This window comes from Oncorhynchus mykiss, chromosome 1, assembly GCF_057628025.1.
Source record: "Oncorhynchus mykiss isolate SJ-2025 chromosome 1, ASM5762802v1, whole genome shotgun sequence".
Taxonomy (NCBI): Eukaryota; Metazoa; Chordata; class Actinopteri; order Salmoniformes; family Salmonidae; genus Oncorhynchus; species Oncorhynchus mykiss.
In genome coordinates this window covers 80,896,336-80,914,933 of record NC_143022.1, presented here as the reverse complement: position 1 = coordinate 80,914,933, position 18,598 = coordinate 80,896,336, and the positions used below count along the sequence as shown (strand labels likewise).

The 18,598-nt window shown below is 39.8% G+C and overlaps 1 protein-coding gene across 1 annotated transcript; it reads right to left on the bottom strand.

Annotated features, from left to right (window-relative positions):
* Nucleotides 1-3,329: 3,329 nt before the first annotated feature.
* Nucleotides 3,330-6,003, bottom strand: LOC110529985 (protein phosphatase 1 regulatory subunit 3C-B). The gene is made up of 2 exons (XM_021612705.3): nt 5,794-6,003; nt 3,330-5,348 (listed from the first exon to the last, which is right to left on the bottom strand). The coding sequence occupies exons 1-2, from the start codon at nt 5,805-5,807 to the stop codon at nt 4,376-4,378; spliced, it is 987 nt and encodes a 328-aa protein (XP_021468380.3). The 5' UTR covers nt 5,808-6,003; the 3' UTR covers nt 3,330-4,375.
* Nucleotides 6,004-18,598: the final 12,595 nt, after the last annotated feature.

Here is an 18,598-nt window from a genome sequence, read left to right as displayed (position 1 = left end):
TTTTAGGCTGGGTTTCTGTACAGCACTTTGATATATCAACTGATGTAAGAAGGGCTATTTAAATTGATTTGATTTGACAATGACCCCAAGCATACTTCCAAAGTTGTGGCAAAATGGCTTAAGGACAACAAAGTCAAGGTATTGGAGTGGCCATCACAAAGCCCTGACCTCAATCCTATAGAAAACGTGTGTGCAGTACTGAAAAAGTGTGTGTGAGCAAGGGGGCAAAATGACTCGGTTACACCTGCTCTGGCAGGAGGAATGGGCCAAAATTCACCCAACTTACTTTATAAACAGTTTAAAGGCAATGCTACTAAATACTAATTGAGTGTATGTAAACTTCTGACCCACTGGGAATGTGATGAAAGAAATCAAATCTGAAATAAATCATTATCTTTACTATTATTCTGACATTTCACATTCTTAAAATAAAGTGGTGATCCTAACTGACCTAAGACAGGGAATTTTTACGGGGATTAAAACTGTGAAAAACTGAATTTAAATGTATTTGGCTAAGGTGTATGTAAACTTCTGACTTCAACTGTATATAGACAAGTTATCATCATTGTGTATTTATTATTCTATTATTTTTTGTCTATATTTCTATTTTCTCTGTGCCCATTGTTGAAAATAATTTCCCTGTTTTGCCCCATTTACATCTTGACGTGTTTCATTACACCGTACGTCATCTTCACGAGTCTTGCCCCGCTACTGAATGGACAAGTGTAGTGTTTGTAAGGAGAGCCTGTCTCTTGTCAGAGATCACATTTATTTTGGGAGATTGCAAAATATTACCTTTTTTTATTCAAGACAGGATAAATATATTGTTTCAGGTGATAATAAAACATGTTTTGTTTAGTTACTTTTTCCTCAACTTGTTTGTCTATCTTTAAAGCAAGTCACTGCGGAGCAGTTAGCTAGCTAGCTAAAGGCTAGGCTAGGTTGGAGATGCCATTGTAGCTAGCGACCTTCACCTAATAATTATCATCAAAAACAAACATCATTGACATCACAAACTTAAACGGGAGGCAACAGTCATATAATATAATATGCTTAACAGAGAATGTGTATTATTTAACATTACTATTAAAATAGTACTCACTTATTGGAATGGGTAATTGTTTACAAGTTGCTAGCTATCCCATAAAGCAATCACCAAAAACCACATATTTTCATGTTCTTCTGTGGTTTGGTAACCTTCTGTTCTTTGACGGACTCGGGCTGGACTGGAGATGATGCAAAGTTTGAAAAATGTCTAATTATGCGGCGTCCGTCTTCACAACAGAGCCTTCAACCGCAAGGTGGCATTGCGTTTCCATTCCATTATGGACGTCCCCATTGAAATGCAAGACATTCGGTGCAACTTAACGGAGTGCTTATGGGTATTGTGAACGAGGCTTTCGTCTACTCCTGTTGTTTACGGAGCATGTGACAAATACAATTTAATTTTATTTGACCGTGGTCATTTATCGCTGTTGTTATGTTTTTTTCCTTGGAACAGACTGGATGGAACAATGTGTCTGGATAGAATTCCTTGCCTATTATTGTCAGAAGTGAGTTCTCTGTTCAACACAATTTTTTATTTGTAGTTACGAAACATAATATTATTTTGGTTCCACCAGAATTTCAGAGAAAATAATGAATCTCTTCTTATCAACCTCCCACCCCTTGTTATGAACCATCACAATGCTATTTTCATGTCTGGATGATGGCAAAACACACCATGTAGTAAATACCAACATCCACACCGGGTCTAGGTACATTTTGTAGGTGTGATCCATTGTAAACCTCTTCAGTTTTGGTGCTGTTTATGAACTGCATATTAACTATATATTTCTATTATATCTGCAATTGAATGGTGGCTGGGTTCATGTGCCTTGTGAGATTATCATTAACTAACCTGTACCATAGATAACACTGAGTAGAGCACGCAAAGGCTCCTTGGGTCACAGTATGATGATTCAAATTATGTCCAACTGATTAGCTGGAACAGTTCAAAATTACAATTTACAAGTCAAATTAGATGCATAAAATTGAGCCTTATGAAAACTGTTTTTATCAATTAAACTACTGTCTCCTGCACCCACAGGACAAAAAAACCTTCACCAGGTGAAAATGTAGGTTATATTTGTATTGGTTGTGGACCTCTGTTCAAAACACACAACTATTTTTTTGTTTTCATGCACCTAGTCCCAGGGAAAGATTACCTTAAAAGGGCCTGTTTTTAGCATATTATACTACAGATGTAGGATCATAATTTGAGCAAGTTTGCTCAAGCAGGAAAATAATTTTGGCAGCAACAGGAAATGTGAATTATTATGTTGGTTCAAGTCTGAAATTTAAAAATAGAAATTACAGACTTCAGAAGCCTTTTTACACCTCAAATACACCACAAGTTTCAAATGCCCAGCATTGCATGAAAGTTCTACTGGAACAGGGTGATCAAATTAAGATCCAACATCTGTAAATGGGAGGGGTCTATTGCTTTTACGTTCTTATTGCATGGTTGCTATCAGGTTAACCTCAAGTAGTCATCAGTGCTCCGTTAATATTTCACTTACAGTATATTTGACCGACTGACGTGCGTTTTACTGGATGTTTCAAGGCGAGTCTGATATAATATACAGTAGTGAATGCTTCTCGTGTTTCTTTTTTTACAGTAATGCCTCTTGCAGGAAGATATGTTATTGTGTCATCCTCCATAATGCAAAGTTTATCAGGAGGTTTCAGGATATTGGTATCATTCAGGGGCTGGTGAGCAGTCTTATCCTGGGGGCTCTTCCTGTTGAGGCAGAGGAGTTATTATGTGTCCTGCTGGGTATGATTCTGCACAGGAAACTGGCTGGAGTCAGACAACACTTTAATTTACATTCCACTGACAAAATAATGCATGGGCATATCACTACCTCTGAAAGAAGAGAAGGATGAGAATATAACTCGGTTCACCTTCTCCCCTGTAAATGTATGAAGTTATTTATGTAATAGCCAATGACACACTGAAACTTGAAGGCTCCTATTTTGTATGAACTAGCTATGTAATATCCAGCTGTGTGTTTCTACACTGCTCTAACACCAAGGTGTCGCAAGACTGGAGTTTCCTTTCAGCACTCCTCTGGCATGAGCGGTCAACAGACACTATTTGTCATGCTGCTGACCAAGGTGTAAAATGTAGTCTGTAGTAGAGGTATGACTTCAACCCTCTCCTATGCCTCACAGTCAAAGCCAGTTGTTTAAAACGTGTCAGTGACAATGAGCTTTGCCATTATTAGGCCCTGCATTGTGGCATACCCCTGAAGAGGTGATGAAAAAGTGACTAGGGATCATGAATGTTTTGTACAATATAACCTTTTATTTCTAGAAGGATCACATACACTTTAAGCACACATTCAAGAGCACAATAACCAACCTTTTTTCACAGTAATAATATAAAATAGTGTAGATACATACTTCAGCCACACCACTGCTCAACACTCACACCAGAATTACACTTATAGAAACAAGAACAATCACCATTCATAGAGCCCAGTTAAACATAGAATAAGTCCACCACAAGGCACAGTTCTGTAATACTGACTTAACATTATCATGGAACTTATTGAGAAAGAAAAGCATACCAGCATTAACTCCTGTATGAGACAACAGGCCGTGATAATTACATTTCCTGATTGTATCTGATCAATACAACTTCACATTGCATCAAATACAATAATAAGCATTTGAAAAGAGAAACATGAGACAGCAATGTTGAGAAATCAAATGACACGAGTCTTCATTAAAAACAAATATTTTGAAGGTACAAAGGATGTTGAAGGTGCATTTTATAATTTGCCTTATTTACTGAAAAATTCATATACATTTGTATTTTATTTTTTCACAGATGGATGATACCACTCTTACCCTTCAATATGAAGGACATCCCATTGGTCCGATCCCACCACATACTGTATGTATGGAAATCAGGAAGTTCATCTCAATCAGTGCATTTGCTTACGATAAATTCCAACCCTGAAAATGGGCTAATACCAGGTTACAGATTGTCAAACTTAAATTTCAATGGGTATTTGTTTTATAACAAGAAGGATATTGAGAAGGCACTAACGTACTTTACACAATAATCACATGTAAAATAAAAAATAAAATAAATTGCCTCCATCTTTCTGATCATATTAAGAAAGTATCTCTATGGTAACCAAATAGCAGTAGAAACTAGCCATGGTCCATATTTCCATACACTTTTTATTTCTTGATGTGCTTCATTGCATTCAAAGCAGCTTTTGACATTTTAAGATAAGTTATGTCACTAGTACTGCTATCCCTCAGCTCCAAGTGTATCCCTGTTATAACTCTTCACTGTAGCTGAAAGTCTTCCCTAACTTCACCAGTAGTTGGCACCATTCTCAATTCGGCCCCAGCTTTGCAACCCAGGAAAGAGTCCACTTGATGAGCGGGGACTTCCAAACTGGTCAAACCCCATCTCCAGTAGTTTACTGTTCTTGTGCTCTTCTGGTTTCTTACGCTCAACAGGAGTTTTGGGCATTGTTTTCACATCGTCTCCATTCCACCCAATTGGTTTGAGAATGTAGTTTTTCCCGTCATTATTGTCCCAGAAAACCTGGTCTTTGCTTTTGAAGCATATGCAGAATTCGACTCTGTTATAAGGAGGTACGTAACGGGGCAGTTTGAAGACAAAGGCGAATGTGTCTGTGTCCTGGCAACTGTAGACGTTGTTCATAAAGGTGCAGTCAATGTCTGTGTAGGTTTTCCATGAGTCAACAGTTACCCGGACATGGACAGATTTCTCAAAGCCAAGGTTTCGGACTTTCACGGTGCCCGTGAGTGACTTATCCTGCAGTGTGCAGTTTTCCAGGCACACAGAATTCTTCAACAGCCGGTTCCGGAAGGCCAGATAGTCTGCAGCGGGTTGGGGAAAGTCCAGCGCCAGGCTTCGCTTGGTGCTGATCTTCAGCTCCATGGTGGCATTCTCCAGGTCTATGAGGTCAAATTGAAAGTTGGACAGCGCAGGCTCCTCATCAAACTTTGAAAAGACGTGGATGGCTGTGAGGGACATGCCTTTGGAGTCGGCGAAGACCACTCTCTTCTTGCCCTTTGAGGTCTTCATGGTTGTCTTGGGGCTCTTCCAGACCAGACTGGGGCCCTCCAGGGGCCTCTGGGAGCTGATGCAGGGCTGTAGGGGCTTGTAGTGGTTTGCCCGGTTCCTGGCCCTCAAGTCCTCATGGGAACTGAGGAAGCTACGGAGAGGTGGCGAGTGTGTGATGTACATGCGCATAGCGATGTCTACAGGCATAACAGGAACCGGCATTGCTGATGAATTTAATACGTGGAGGTACCTGAGGAAGGGGGAACAAACAGAATGTATTTTAATAAAGTCCTTTATTTTTTCTTCAGGTCTTTTGAGGTCCCAAAATGTCTTTGTCTAAATGTGTTTATTATACACTTCACTATATTATACAGGACAATGTCTAGGTACGTAACGGGGCTCCATTAAGTACCTACTAAATGTATGTTTTTTTAGTCTCATGATATTACATGGCAGTCAACATTTTTGGAAGAACATCTACTTCACCAGAAAAGTTGTTGCCAAACATAGATTTTTGTTCAGCTCACATGATCGTGCTATTCCTAAAATCTAAATGAAAACCAAAAACGTTTTAAAATTATCAATACAATATTTTATTCTGCTTACAAATTGAGAACCCATCAAAATGAGTTATTGCGTTGAACTGCAAACATCTACTTTAAGGCTACATTAAAAAACAAAACAACGATCCTTACCTCGTGGCACTCATTTGAAAAATGAAGAGAGAGGTTCCAAGACAAAGATGATTGAACAAGATATGCTTTAAAATGTACTGTAATAACTAGTTTTGTTCAAGTATCTTGTCATGAATTCATAACTTGCAGTCAGTAGTGTTGAGCAGGCATGTCCCCCTTGCTCTCTCTGAAGTTCAGTCTCCCAATGCATGAGAGCCAGTGATTTCAACTGCAATTTCGAGCCAATTTGCATATTTTGCTCACACAGTTTCTCACACAACCAATCAGAGAAACTATGTATTGGACTCTAGCCAACCCACATGGAGTTTTGCATTTGAGGGGGGCCAGTTTGGATTACTCATACTGACACTTTCTATTTTAGAATCATTGTAGACCTCTGCTGGTATTGATCATGTGCTGCAGACAATTCACTATTTCTGGTTCATGTGTTTAATAGGGGATACCTAGTCAGTTGTACAACTGAAAGCATTCAACTGAAATGTGTCTACCTCATTAACCCAATCCTTCTGAATCAGAGAGTTTTAAATTGAAAAAAATATGAATGGAGACAGAAGTTAGGCATGTCTTTTAAATGGAAAAAAATATGATTTTAGCAAATCTCAGTTTAATGATTTTATCTCCCCCTAGAGATAAAATCAAGTGCATTTTGAGAAGTCATTTGGGGATTTTCTTTTGATCAATTGTTTGCAAGAGTGTTATTTAAAGTGTATTTACTGGCTTAATTGGTTTTGGGCCATAGACATAAGTTAACTATTATACATCCTCTAAGACCAAATTAATCGATTTGAATCTCTTTGATATAAGATCTAAAGCCACTTTCTAACAATAAACAGATAATAATATAGTCACGCTGGTCGCCAAACCTATCTTAAATTCTAGATTAAATCGAGGCTACAGTGTCCATAAAGCTGGGTTGCCATGTACGCAGTGTTCCTGCAAATTGGGCTACTTTGAAAAGGATGTGACGTGAAAATGTATTGGTCACGGGTGTCGGGTTTTGGGGCTACTTTTACGTCGCACCGCGGCACCTGTGGTATTTCTCTATGGGAAAAAAAGATTTCACTGTGACCCGCTGCTGCTGACTATCAGGCAGTGAGGCAGACTGTTGCTGAGTGAGTGAGCTAGTGAGTGGTGGGGAGGGCCTAAAGGGGTGGGTGTGTGTGTATGTTGAGAAAGCACTGCAGCAGGCAGCTCAGTCCAATATTGGCTGAGTCAGGTGAGTGAGAGGAGCCAGAGCAGTACTCTGTAAGTCCAGTGTAGGTAGGCTATTTAGATCGTCTTTATGGAAACACTTATTTTTCCATAAAACATATTCACACGCTAGAACTGCTTCACATCAAGAAATAATGGCAGCAAAGCACTTGAAAACGACTTTGGGCGCATTCGATAAATTCACTTGGACGTGGTTTAAACTCCATTCTAATGTCTACTTTGCTTATGGAAAACGGTATCAAAAAAAGTGTTTTAAGCATGCTCAGTTCTTGGGTCTCGGGCTGCTCAAGATGAAATTGGAAATGGAAGTTATGGAACTCCCTGGCGTGCTTCTGTTATGAAACTGACATTAAATATGGATAATGATACATTTGAATCTGTTAGTAGTAATCTGCATAGTCATTTATACTGTATGCCACTCTAGGCCACTGTAGGTTACCATTTCATACAATAAATATGTTTAAATTATGATATCACTGGAATCATTGCAAATCCATTTGTGCCACTTGTGTAACCTACCTGGAGCAGGCAAACGGATTTAATAAAAATCATGTAACTTCAGTTTGTTGTTGTAGCCTTTTGGGAGTGGGACAGCCCCAGTAGCAATTATTAATGGCAATGTTTAGTTAATTGAATTTGAAGTTATCAAAGCTCTATCGCAATTGCCAATCAGTTGTTAGAACGCATTAGATTGACAAAAATAGTCCGTCAGATTAGGCTACAGGTGATTGAAATTATGACTCCATCCTCAGTAGCCTATTCTAGCAGGCTATTGGGAACAGAAGCTCTTCTTACCTCGAAGTCACCTCGCTATTCATGTTGAATAAATTAGTCTTGACAATTTGAACTAAGCAAAGTTCAGTCTACATCTACATCTACGTACATTTTGCAGACTATCTGAAACGGGATGTAGGTCTATCAGGGGCTATAGACTCCCTGCATCTAGCTAAGCAAACCATGGCACATAATGGCTCAATTGACAGAAAATTGCCTAACATTAGTCTTTTAAAGTTTGTTCAAGTGTTTCCAGCTCAGAGAACCTATCTGGCTGACCGACTGGTCCTGTATATTATTTTAATTGCAGGACACTGTAAAGTCCATTATTCACCTGAAGAGTATGAATTAGGCTGTTTGAAAAGGTTTGACTCCTAAGTAACCTGAATCCTAAGGTTTGAATCCTAGACAACCTGTACTTCAAACATTGTTTGAAGTACAATAAACCAACATAGCTACTGTAGTAGGTCAACGGATGTGTGCTGGAAAACCTTGGTCGAGCATGGGTGGAAAACCTTGGTCGAGCATGGGTGGAAAACCTTGGTCGAGCATGGGTGGAAAACCTTGGTCGAGCATGAGTTTATGCTCATGTGAATTTCCGTTCTTTTTCGGCTTCAGACCAATGCCTGCTTCTCACATTAAACATATTTTGGGGGTTTTAAATGAGTATATAGAAATCAGTCATCAAATCACTGTGTGTGTTTTCCCTATTCTTTAAATTGAGTGAATATATTTGATGTTAAAAACAGGTTGTTCAGGATGGCAACTTAATTCCCTTCAATATTTGGGCCGTAGCAAGCTCCTTCATCAAAGCACTATTGCAAAACATTTGTCATAATGTTACAAATGAACATCTATAATTCAAGGATACCTGTGGGCATGTATAGTGAAGTAGTAGTTAGTTATCTGTACTCATAGATTACATTCATGGTTTAAGAAATATACACTGTTCAGATATGGCAAAAGAAATCTAACACTTGAAAGCAAAGTCAAATTAAAAAGATCTAGGAATACCAGTATGTCATGAATAGTCCAAATGTTTCTGTATTAATTTTGCCATACTAATAGCTGAGGTAATTATGTTCATTAAATGCTTTATAATCATTAATATAAATTAATTTAATACGAAAAGAAGAATTGAAAGGACGCAACCATTTTGGAGGACCAGGCTGAAGATCCATAGTATAATAGCCATTTGGGAGTTGGTGGTGTTGAGTACTGGCCCTGAGCATTCAGAGATGTGTATCCCAACCGGAAATGAATATGAGATTTTTGTAATACTGCATGCTCCTGAGTTGGATAGTATAAATATTGCAATGTCCTTATCCCTGACCATGACAGATGATCAATGGGAGTGGGACAGCCCCAGTTGCTCCACAGTGGCTCCACTCACATTTGATAGACACTCACATGGGCCAACACCACTATCAGTCTTCCACTGTGTGTTTAACTTGACCTCCAGCCACATAGTTATTTTAAACAGGTGTGGAATCCGCTAATTCATCCATATCAGCAATTGCCGATCAAAACTAGCCTATTTGTTTATGGTCAGGGATACTGGATTGAGCAACGTTGCAACACAAACCTGGCAAAAAATGTACAAGTTCTGACACTCTGAAAGTCCAGTCAATGACTTATGGATTTTCCGACAGGTCAGTTGGCATGGTTAGGTTACTGCCTGCCCACCCACTGACCTTGCAGTGCGTTGTGGCCTGGTGGTCAGGAGAGGATCGCTCTTGCTGATTGGCTGAAATCTGTGATATGCTTGGCTGATGAAACATCTCTTTCTTTGCCCTGACACCAGTGGTAATACATGTAAATCATGTTGTAGGCAGTTGCAAGTTGTAGGCAGTAGCACATTGAGGAGAGACTTTAACTTCAACCAAAGGTGTCACGCTCCTTACAGAGCTTAACAGAAAATAACAGAATACCAAGCCCTCCACAGTGTTTTCGTGGGTAGAGAGGGACAATAGACTGGAGAAGCACAGCATACAGTAAGGGGAAAGTTGCACCATTGAATGTAATGTGTTGTGACATACTTCAACATACAATTTGGCAGTCAGTCAGCCTGTGTCTGTTTGAGTATAAAGTGCAGGAGCAGAAGCCAAGAAATGAATTCCAATTTGTGAACATTTTGAGGAGGTCTTACCTGCTTGACTTTTTCCAATTTTTTTTATGTTAAAGCCTTATTGCAAAATTGATTACATTTATTTTATTTCCTCATTAATCAACACACAAAACCCCATTTTGCAAAGCAAAAACAGTTTTTTATAATTTTTTTGCAATTGTATTACACATAAAAACTAAAATATCACATTTACATAAGTATTCAGGCCCTTTACTCAGTACTTTGTTGAGGCGCCTTTGGCAACAATTACAGCCTTGAGTCATCTTAGGTATGATGCTACAAGCTTGGCACAGCTGTATTTGGGGAGTCTCTCCCATTCTTCTCTGCAGATCCTCTCAAGCTCTCTCAGGTTGGATGGGGAGTGTCGCTGCACAGCTATTTTCAGGTCTCTCCAGAGATGTTCAATCGGGCTCTGGCTGGGCCACTCAAGGACATTCAGAGACTTGTCCCGAAGCCACTCCTGCGATGTCTTGGCTGTGTGCTTAGGGTCGTTGTCCTGTTGGAAGGTGAACCTTCACCCCATTCTGAGGTCCTGTGTGCTCTGGAGCGGGTTTTCTTCAAGGATCACCTTGTACTTTGCTCCGTTTCCCTCTGAAATACATCCCCACAGCATGGTGCTGCCACCACAATGGTTCACAGTTTGGATGGTGCCAACTTTCCTTCACACGTGACGCTTGACTTTCAGACCAACTTAAATCTTGATTTTATCAGACCAGAGAATCTTGTTTCTCATGATCTGAGAGTCTTTAGGTGAATTTTGGCAAACTCCAAGCAGGCTGTCATGTGTTACTTTTTATTATTACTTTTTATTTTAGCCTACTTGGTAATTATTTTCTTCTTGAACTGCACTGTTGGTTAAGGGCTTGTAATTAAGCATTTCACGGTAAAGTCTACACTTGTTGTATTCGGTGCATGTGGCAAATAAAGTTTGATTTGTATTGATGTGCATTTTACTGAGGAGTGGCTTCCGTCTGGCAACTCTACCATAAAGGCCTGATTGGTGGAGTGCTGCAGAAACGGTTGTCCTTCTGGAAGATTCTCCCAGAGGAACTCTGGAGCTCTATCAGAGTGACCATCTAGTTCTTGGTCACCTCCCTGAATAAGGCCCTTCTCTCCCTATTGCTCAGTTTGGCCGGGAGGCCAGCTCTAGGAAGAGTCTTGGTGGTTCCTAGGGTTTATTTTTGTTGGATAAAAGGAAACTGAGTAGAGCTAAGCACAGGCAAAATCCTAGTGGAAAACCTGGTTCAGTCTGCTTTCCAACAGACACTGGGAGACATTCACCTTTCAGCAGAAAGTTAACCTAGAACACAAGGCCAAATATACACTGGAGTTGTTTACCAAGATGACATTGAATGTTCCTGAATGGCCTAGTTACAGTTTTGATCAGCTTGGCAAAATGGCAATACTTGAAAATGGCTGTTTAGCAATTTTTATTTAACTAGGCAAGTCAGTTAAGAACAAATTCTTATTTTCAATGACGGCCTAGGAACAGTGGGTTAACTGCCTGTTCAGGGGCAGAACGACAGATTTGCACCTTGTCAGCTCGGGGGTTTGAACTTGCAACCTTCCGGTTACTAGTCCAACGCTCTAACCACTAGGCTACACTGCCGCCCCTGATCAACGAGCAATGATCAACTTACTTATTGTCCATTAAATTTAAAAAAAGACACTACATAGTATTTTGTGTAGATCGTTGACAACGATTGACAATTCAATCCATTTGAATCCCACTTTGTAACACATGAAAATGTGGAAAAAGTAAAGGGTTGTGAATACTTTCGGAAAGTGTGTAAATCCACTCGTCTTTTAGTAGTGGTGATGGACAGACACCTGTAGGGAGTAATATCCTCCAGCAGATGTCAACATCTTCATGGGCAGTTCACACTAAAACATGAGTATTGACATTCTTGAAGTCAAATAAAGGATTAAAGAAACGTTTTCAAATGTACTATACTAATGGGTAGTGGGAGTGGGTAATGGGTAGTGGGAGTGTACTATACTAATGGGTAGTATACTAATGGGAGTATATTAAACTATCTGCTGTCCATTTTGCTTTATGTGGGAATCTTTTATCTGAGCTTTTCTCCAGATCTATCAAAGATGTTACCCTTTCTGCTCTGTCCTACTGAACAGTCCCTCCAGGATATTGCATTTATTTTGTGTGATATTTGCCAGCAAAAATGCTTGATTTAGCTGCAGCAGTTCTGACATTTTGCATAGCAAAATGCGATGACTTTGTCCAATTTGTCCCGAAATATCAAACTAGTTTGGTGACGTGTGGCTTGATCAAACTATATTATGCGGTAAATTGGTTGAAATTGCGGGCCCTATTTTTGCACTGCGGTGATTGGTCTGTTTTATGCGATAAAATTGGGTCAGATTCGATTATGCTGAACCGTGGGGCAACAGTCTACAGCCCATGACGTGAACAGGCAAAAACAATGAGCGAGGAGCGCCTTTCTCAAATCAAACCATAGTCTTCGCCGCTCGGCCATGTTGTCAACACTGCATTATGGTGCATCGTCCAGAAAAATATAAATAAAAAATACTATTTTTCATCAAATTTATCAGAATTTTCAAACTAGTTTTAATTGGGAATGCAGATAGTGTTTTCATCAAAAACAATAACTTTTGCACGTGAAAACACAAAATCGTACTCATTACCTAACTTTTGTTTTGACCTGACTTCGCTGTGGGCTTTGAAAGGGAACCTGGCTCATGCCCAGATGGCAGCCCTGTTCCAAAACAAATGCGGTCAGCTTCACCCGGTGCAAAACACTTCTACCTGGACACCAGCGCCAGATTAATCAAATCTCCTCACTGATTTGACCGTTTTATGTGGAAATAGTGCAGTGATGGGTCAAATTTGCAAGCTTTCGCATAATATGCGGGGAATTATTGATTTTGCAATAAAAAATACTGGAGGGACTAACTGAATGTCTCAAGGACAAGGACATTTAGAAAGAGGCCCACCATGGAGGTGCTGAGTGTGGGGCTGGGGGCGACAGGACACTGGCAGCATGCCTATTGGGCACTTCATTTACGAGCACTGAATGACAGCCAAATTAACACCCTATGAATTGCATGGGACAGGGTGTGATGGGAGAGGGCTTTAAGAGACCAGAGAAATGGGGGAAGATTACACTTTTGGGAGATGTAGGCCTATAACTAATTTGCATGTGGTGTTCTAGCTCCATCCAACGTGATGTGGCTCTCAAAATAGGGCTCTCTCACTATAGTCTATAGTGCCACTGCAGTCACTCAAAGTGAAGCTGAGAAGAGTTTGGAGAATACTAAGCATTTATTTAGAAGAAAAACATGATCATATGTTTGAAAATTGCTTTAAATAAAATGGCAGCATGTTTGTTATGTTTGTCTAACATTCCTGCATTTCATTCACTGCAAAAATACAATATGCACAACATCAAATTACAACCAAGCCTCTGTTTTGTTGAACACTTACAAGACTGTAAACTATAGAACTTTCATTACTTCTCTGCAAGTCTCCTTGATTATCTTCTTCAAGAAAAGCTGCATCCCACATCATCACGAGACCATTAATTAAAATTCCCAGTCATCATCAGCAATAAACATAGATTATAAAAATAAAAAAACATTTTAAGCTCATGGCAGCACCTGCTAGATGTGATCAAGTCGACAAAACACAGCCTGACAAAAATAAAGGGACTAGAAATCACCTAGGCCACCACTTTGTCACCAATGACTACCTTCAGATTGTCAATCAAACTTGTAGGGAAGAGTGTGGTAGGTTGAGCAATTTGTTACATTCAGCATCACTCCGTCAAGGGAAATATAGTATTATTTCTAACAAATACCTCAACGTATATTTCAGGATTCTGTGTATCCCTGTCAACATAACAGATTTGAAAACATAGCTTGTCCAAAAAAAGTGGTTTCTTGGCACATCTTACATGTAACACTTGATTTACTTTTAAAAAAAGGAACATCTCAAGAGGTGGTCCAGGTAAGTCCTGACATCGCATAGTGGGGGGGGACTCACAAAATCTTACTTGTACTCTATTGCTCCTCTGTTGTTCCTCAAGTAAGAGGGGAGGCAGATGACATGCCCTACTCCTTGAAGTTTGCAGTTGTCTATTTTGTAATGTTTTACCCTTTAGTGTGTGTACTTTACTGTACTTCTACTTGGGAAGTTCAAAACATCTTCAAATGTATGCCTACATTCAGATATAGATCTCTCTGTTCAATATCACTTACCCATCCATTTCTTGATGAGTTGTTTCGGACAGGTATTTTGTTAGGCAAGTTCTCTGCATTTGATTATTGATATGTTTAGCAAGCTCAGACTCCATGTCATCAGATAAGACCTTGTGTGCCTCTGCTACTCCATTACACTCTCACAGATACATGTTCATTTCTTTGTTGTCAATGTACCTCTTCAGTGTCATTCAGTCTATTTATTCATCCTTGCTGCTGCTCCAATGGACTTCTTCCCTTCTCTCACTTCCTTGGCTGCTCTCTCAAGAACCTCTAGGAAGGCTAGGCCCCTGCTTGTTTTATGTTTGTATACACGGGGCATGATGATGTCTGCTCTGTAACAATAAAAATGCACTGTCTTGAGTTCATATGTATGACACATTGCAAAAATACTAGGCAAAATGTAATCATCATTTGTAAGGGGTATGGTGGCCAATCAACTTAGCCCAATGGCAATTGGCTCAACTTACCCGAAGGCAAACTATTTTATTATTATTTTCTTGTATTTAACTAGGCAAGTCAGTTAAGAACAAATTCTTATTTTCAATGATGGCCTAGAAATATTGGGTTAACTGCCTTGTTCGGGGGCAGAACAACAGATTTTTACCTTGTCAGCTCAGGGATTTGAGCTGATTCCAACGCTCTAACCACTAGGCCACCTGCCGCCCACACAGCTACAAGGATACACTTTCATGCTAGGTTTAGGACTTCATTTGGTAGCTTATAGAGACCCCAACTGATGTATAGAACAATCTTAAAAGCATTTACTTTGTTTAGATAGAATGTATTGTGAAACCTATAACCCAAGAACACATTTGACTTTGTGAAGAAAAATCTGCTTTTTGGACCTAACTTATTTACCACTTTTTCCATGTGGTTTCTTCATTCACAGACTACTTGAAATTATGATATCTTCCTAAATATTTGGTAACATTATTCATTTTGTGTATGGTTTCCTAGAAACAAGTGGTGGCTCAACTAACCATTTGGCTGAACTTATCCCACTCTACCCTACCAGAATGGTACTAGCTTCACAATGACACCAACATCGAATGATTTGATGAGCATAAACATTTGGTAAGTGGTACACAAGGCTTTACAACAGGGTGTAACTGTGCAGCCAGATATCTTGAGTCACGTGTGATTCCAAACGTCCCTTTGCTTTCATTTAAACCACTGAATCACAGCCATGGTTGCTGTTCAATCTTAAGCATCTGGTAATTGGATGCACAAGTCTGGAAATTGACTGGATTTGCGGCCAATTATTTCTCTGTCATCATCAGATGCAAACGTGTGTCTGTGTCAGTTGCCCCTGGTGATTATAGGAGAGCCCATTTCACTTGTAAACATAAGGACATATTAAGTTGCTGCTGTTGAAACTCAGTAAAAACTTTGCTTGGATGAAATAATAATTGACCTGCTAATGGGGGCTGGTGGAGGTGTGTAATATGGCATGGAAAAAGCTTAAAGAATGTAGGCATTCTTGCAGAGTAAAATTAATCACATTGCAATTAAGAATGGAGTGTGTGACTTTCATTTCTTCTTTGGAGTTCACTGTTTGTCTGCATACCAAGTCACTCACAGTAGTGAATTCTGATTCTTCCTTAGCCCTGCTTCTGGGGGTGGCCCTCTGCCCACGGCATACAAGGCATACAAGTCATCTCTGCTCTATTTTGTCTATGAGGGACAATGGAGCAACTGTGGAGAGGGGAAGAGTCACCCTGGAGAGGAGTCTAAAGACAGGACCCTAGGTTGAGACAGGCATATAAGCACTGGGTGTGTGTGTGTGTGTGTGTGTGTGTGTGTGTGTGTGTGTGTGTGTGTGTGTGTGTGTGTGTGTGTGTGTGTGTGTGTGTGTGTGTGTGTGTGTGTGTGTGTGTGTGTGTGTGTCCTAATAATATACAGTATTGGTCAAAAGTGTGGACACACTTTTTTTTAAACAATTTTCTATATTGTAGAATAATAGTGAAGACATCAAAACTATGAAACAACACATATGGAATCATGTAGTAACCAAAAAGTGTTAAACAAATCCAAATTGATTTGATTTTATAGATTCTTCAAAGTAGTCACCCTTTGCCTTGATGACAGCTTTGCACACTCTTGGAATTCTCTCAATCAGCTTACTGAGGTAGTCACCTGGAATGCATTTCAATTAACAGGTGTGCCTTGTTAAAAGTGAATTAGTGGAATTTCTTTCCTTCTTAATGCATTTGAGCCAATCAGTTGTGACAAGGTAGGGGTGGTATACAGAAGATATACCTATTTGGTAAAATACCAAGTCCATATTATGGAAAGAACAGCTCAAATAAGCAAAGGGAAATTAAAGTCCATCATTACTTTAAGGCATGAAGGTCAGTCAATCACATAAATTTCAAGAACTTTTCAAGTTTCTTCAAGTGCAGTCACAAAAACCATCAAGCGCTATGATGAAACTGCCTCTCATGAGGACCACCACAGAAAAGGAATAACCAGACTTACCTCTGCTGCAGAGGATAAGTTCATTAGAATTATCAGTCTCAGAAATTCCAGCCCAAATAAATGTGTCACAGAGTTCAAGTAAGAGACACATCTCAACATCAACTGTTCAGAGGAGACTGTGTGAATCCGGCCTTAATGGTCGAATTGCTGCAACAACAAAAAACAAAACTAAAGGACATCAATAAGAAGATAAGACTTGCTTGGGCCAAGAAACAGGAGCAATGGACATTAGACCGGTGGAAATCTGTCCTTTGGTCTGATGAGTCCAAATTTGAGATTTGTGGTTCCAACCGCCTCGTCATTGTGAGACGCAGAGTAGGTGAATGGATGATCTCTGCATATGTGGTTCCCACCGTGAAGCATGGAGGAGGAGTGATGTGTGGGGGTGCTATGCTGGTGACACTGTCTGTGATTTATTTTGAATTCAAGGCACACTTAACATTCTGAAGCGATACACCATCCCATCTGGTTTGTGCCTATTGGGTCTCTCATTTGTTTTCAACAGGACAATGACCCAACACACCTCCAGGCTGTGTAAGGGCTATTTGACCAAGAAGGAGAGTAGTGGAGTGCTGCATCAGATGACCTGGACTCCATAATCACCCGACCTCAACCCAATTGAGATTGTTTGGGATGAGTTGGACCGCAGAGTGAAGGAAAGGCAGCCAACAAGTGCTCAGCATATGTGGGAACTCCTTCAAGACTGTTGGAAAAGCATTACAGGTGAAGCTAGTTGAGAGAATGCAAAGCTGTCATCAAGACAAAGCGTGGCTACTTTGATGAATCTAAAATCTAAAATATATTTTATTTGTTTAACACTTTTTTGGTTACTACATGATTCCATATGTGTTAATTCACAGTTTTGATGTCTTCAATATTATTCTACAATGTAGAAAACAGTAAAGAATAAAGAAAAACCCTTGAATGAGTAGGTGTGTCAACACTTTTGACTGGTACTGTATGTGCTGTACAGTGGTGTAGTGGTGCCTGGAGAAGTGGGTATACTCTAATTTTGCCAACATTTTTCCAAACGGCCGCCCAGCGAAGGAAAGGCGTTCTGTGTGGCAAATTCTATGAGAAACAGTGACATACAATCTGAATGACTTTAGTCTTTCACAGTCAGGCCAACCCAAGCTGTACTGTGTAGTAGGTTAATAGTAGGTCTGCAATTGAAACAGATAAACTGAGTCTGAAATTCACAGGTTTACGATTTTCACAATTTTTTTCAGGTTTTGTTTCTCAAAGTCCCACTTTTGTTAACAGAAAATAACAAATTGTTATTTTCTAAGCCCATAACAATGCTAGAACCACATCAGGAGACCACTTTTGAGGTCTGGGAAAAATCTAAGAATGTTGTATTTTTGAGAGTAGTTATCTTTTAAGTCAATTGTGCAGGCACCTAGCAATGTTGTTTGATTTGCTATTTCTGTAGCACATGAGATGGATTTTGCTAAATAAATGGTCCATTTGATTGATGCAAATAATCATGATACCATTATGTCAGGAAGGTAAGTGTCACGTTCTGACCTCTATTTCCTTTGTTTTTGTATTTATTTAGTATGGTCAGGGCGTGAGTTGGGTGGGCAGTCTATGTTTGTTTTTCTATGTTTTGGTCTAGTTCTATGTTCGGCCTGATATGGTTCTCAATCAGAGGCAGGTGTTCGTCATTGTCTCTGATTGGGAACCATATTTAGGTAGCCTGGGTTTCACTGTGTGTTGGTGGGTGATTGTTCCTGTTTTTGTGTTTGCACCAGACAGGGCTGTTTTGAGTTCTCACGTTTCTTGTTTTTTTCCGTTAGTTTGTTCATGTATAGTGTCGTCAATAAATACAATGAACAACCACCACGCTGCGCTTTGGTCCGCCTCTACTTCACAAGAAGAGAATCGTTACAGAATCACCCACCACAACAGGACCAAGCGGTGTGGTAATGGGCAAAGGAGAAAGCAGCAGCAGGAGCAGCGCGAGGAGGTATG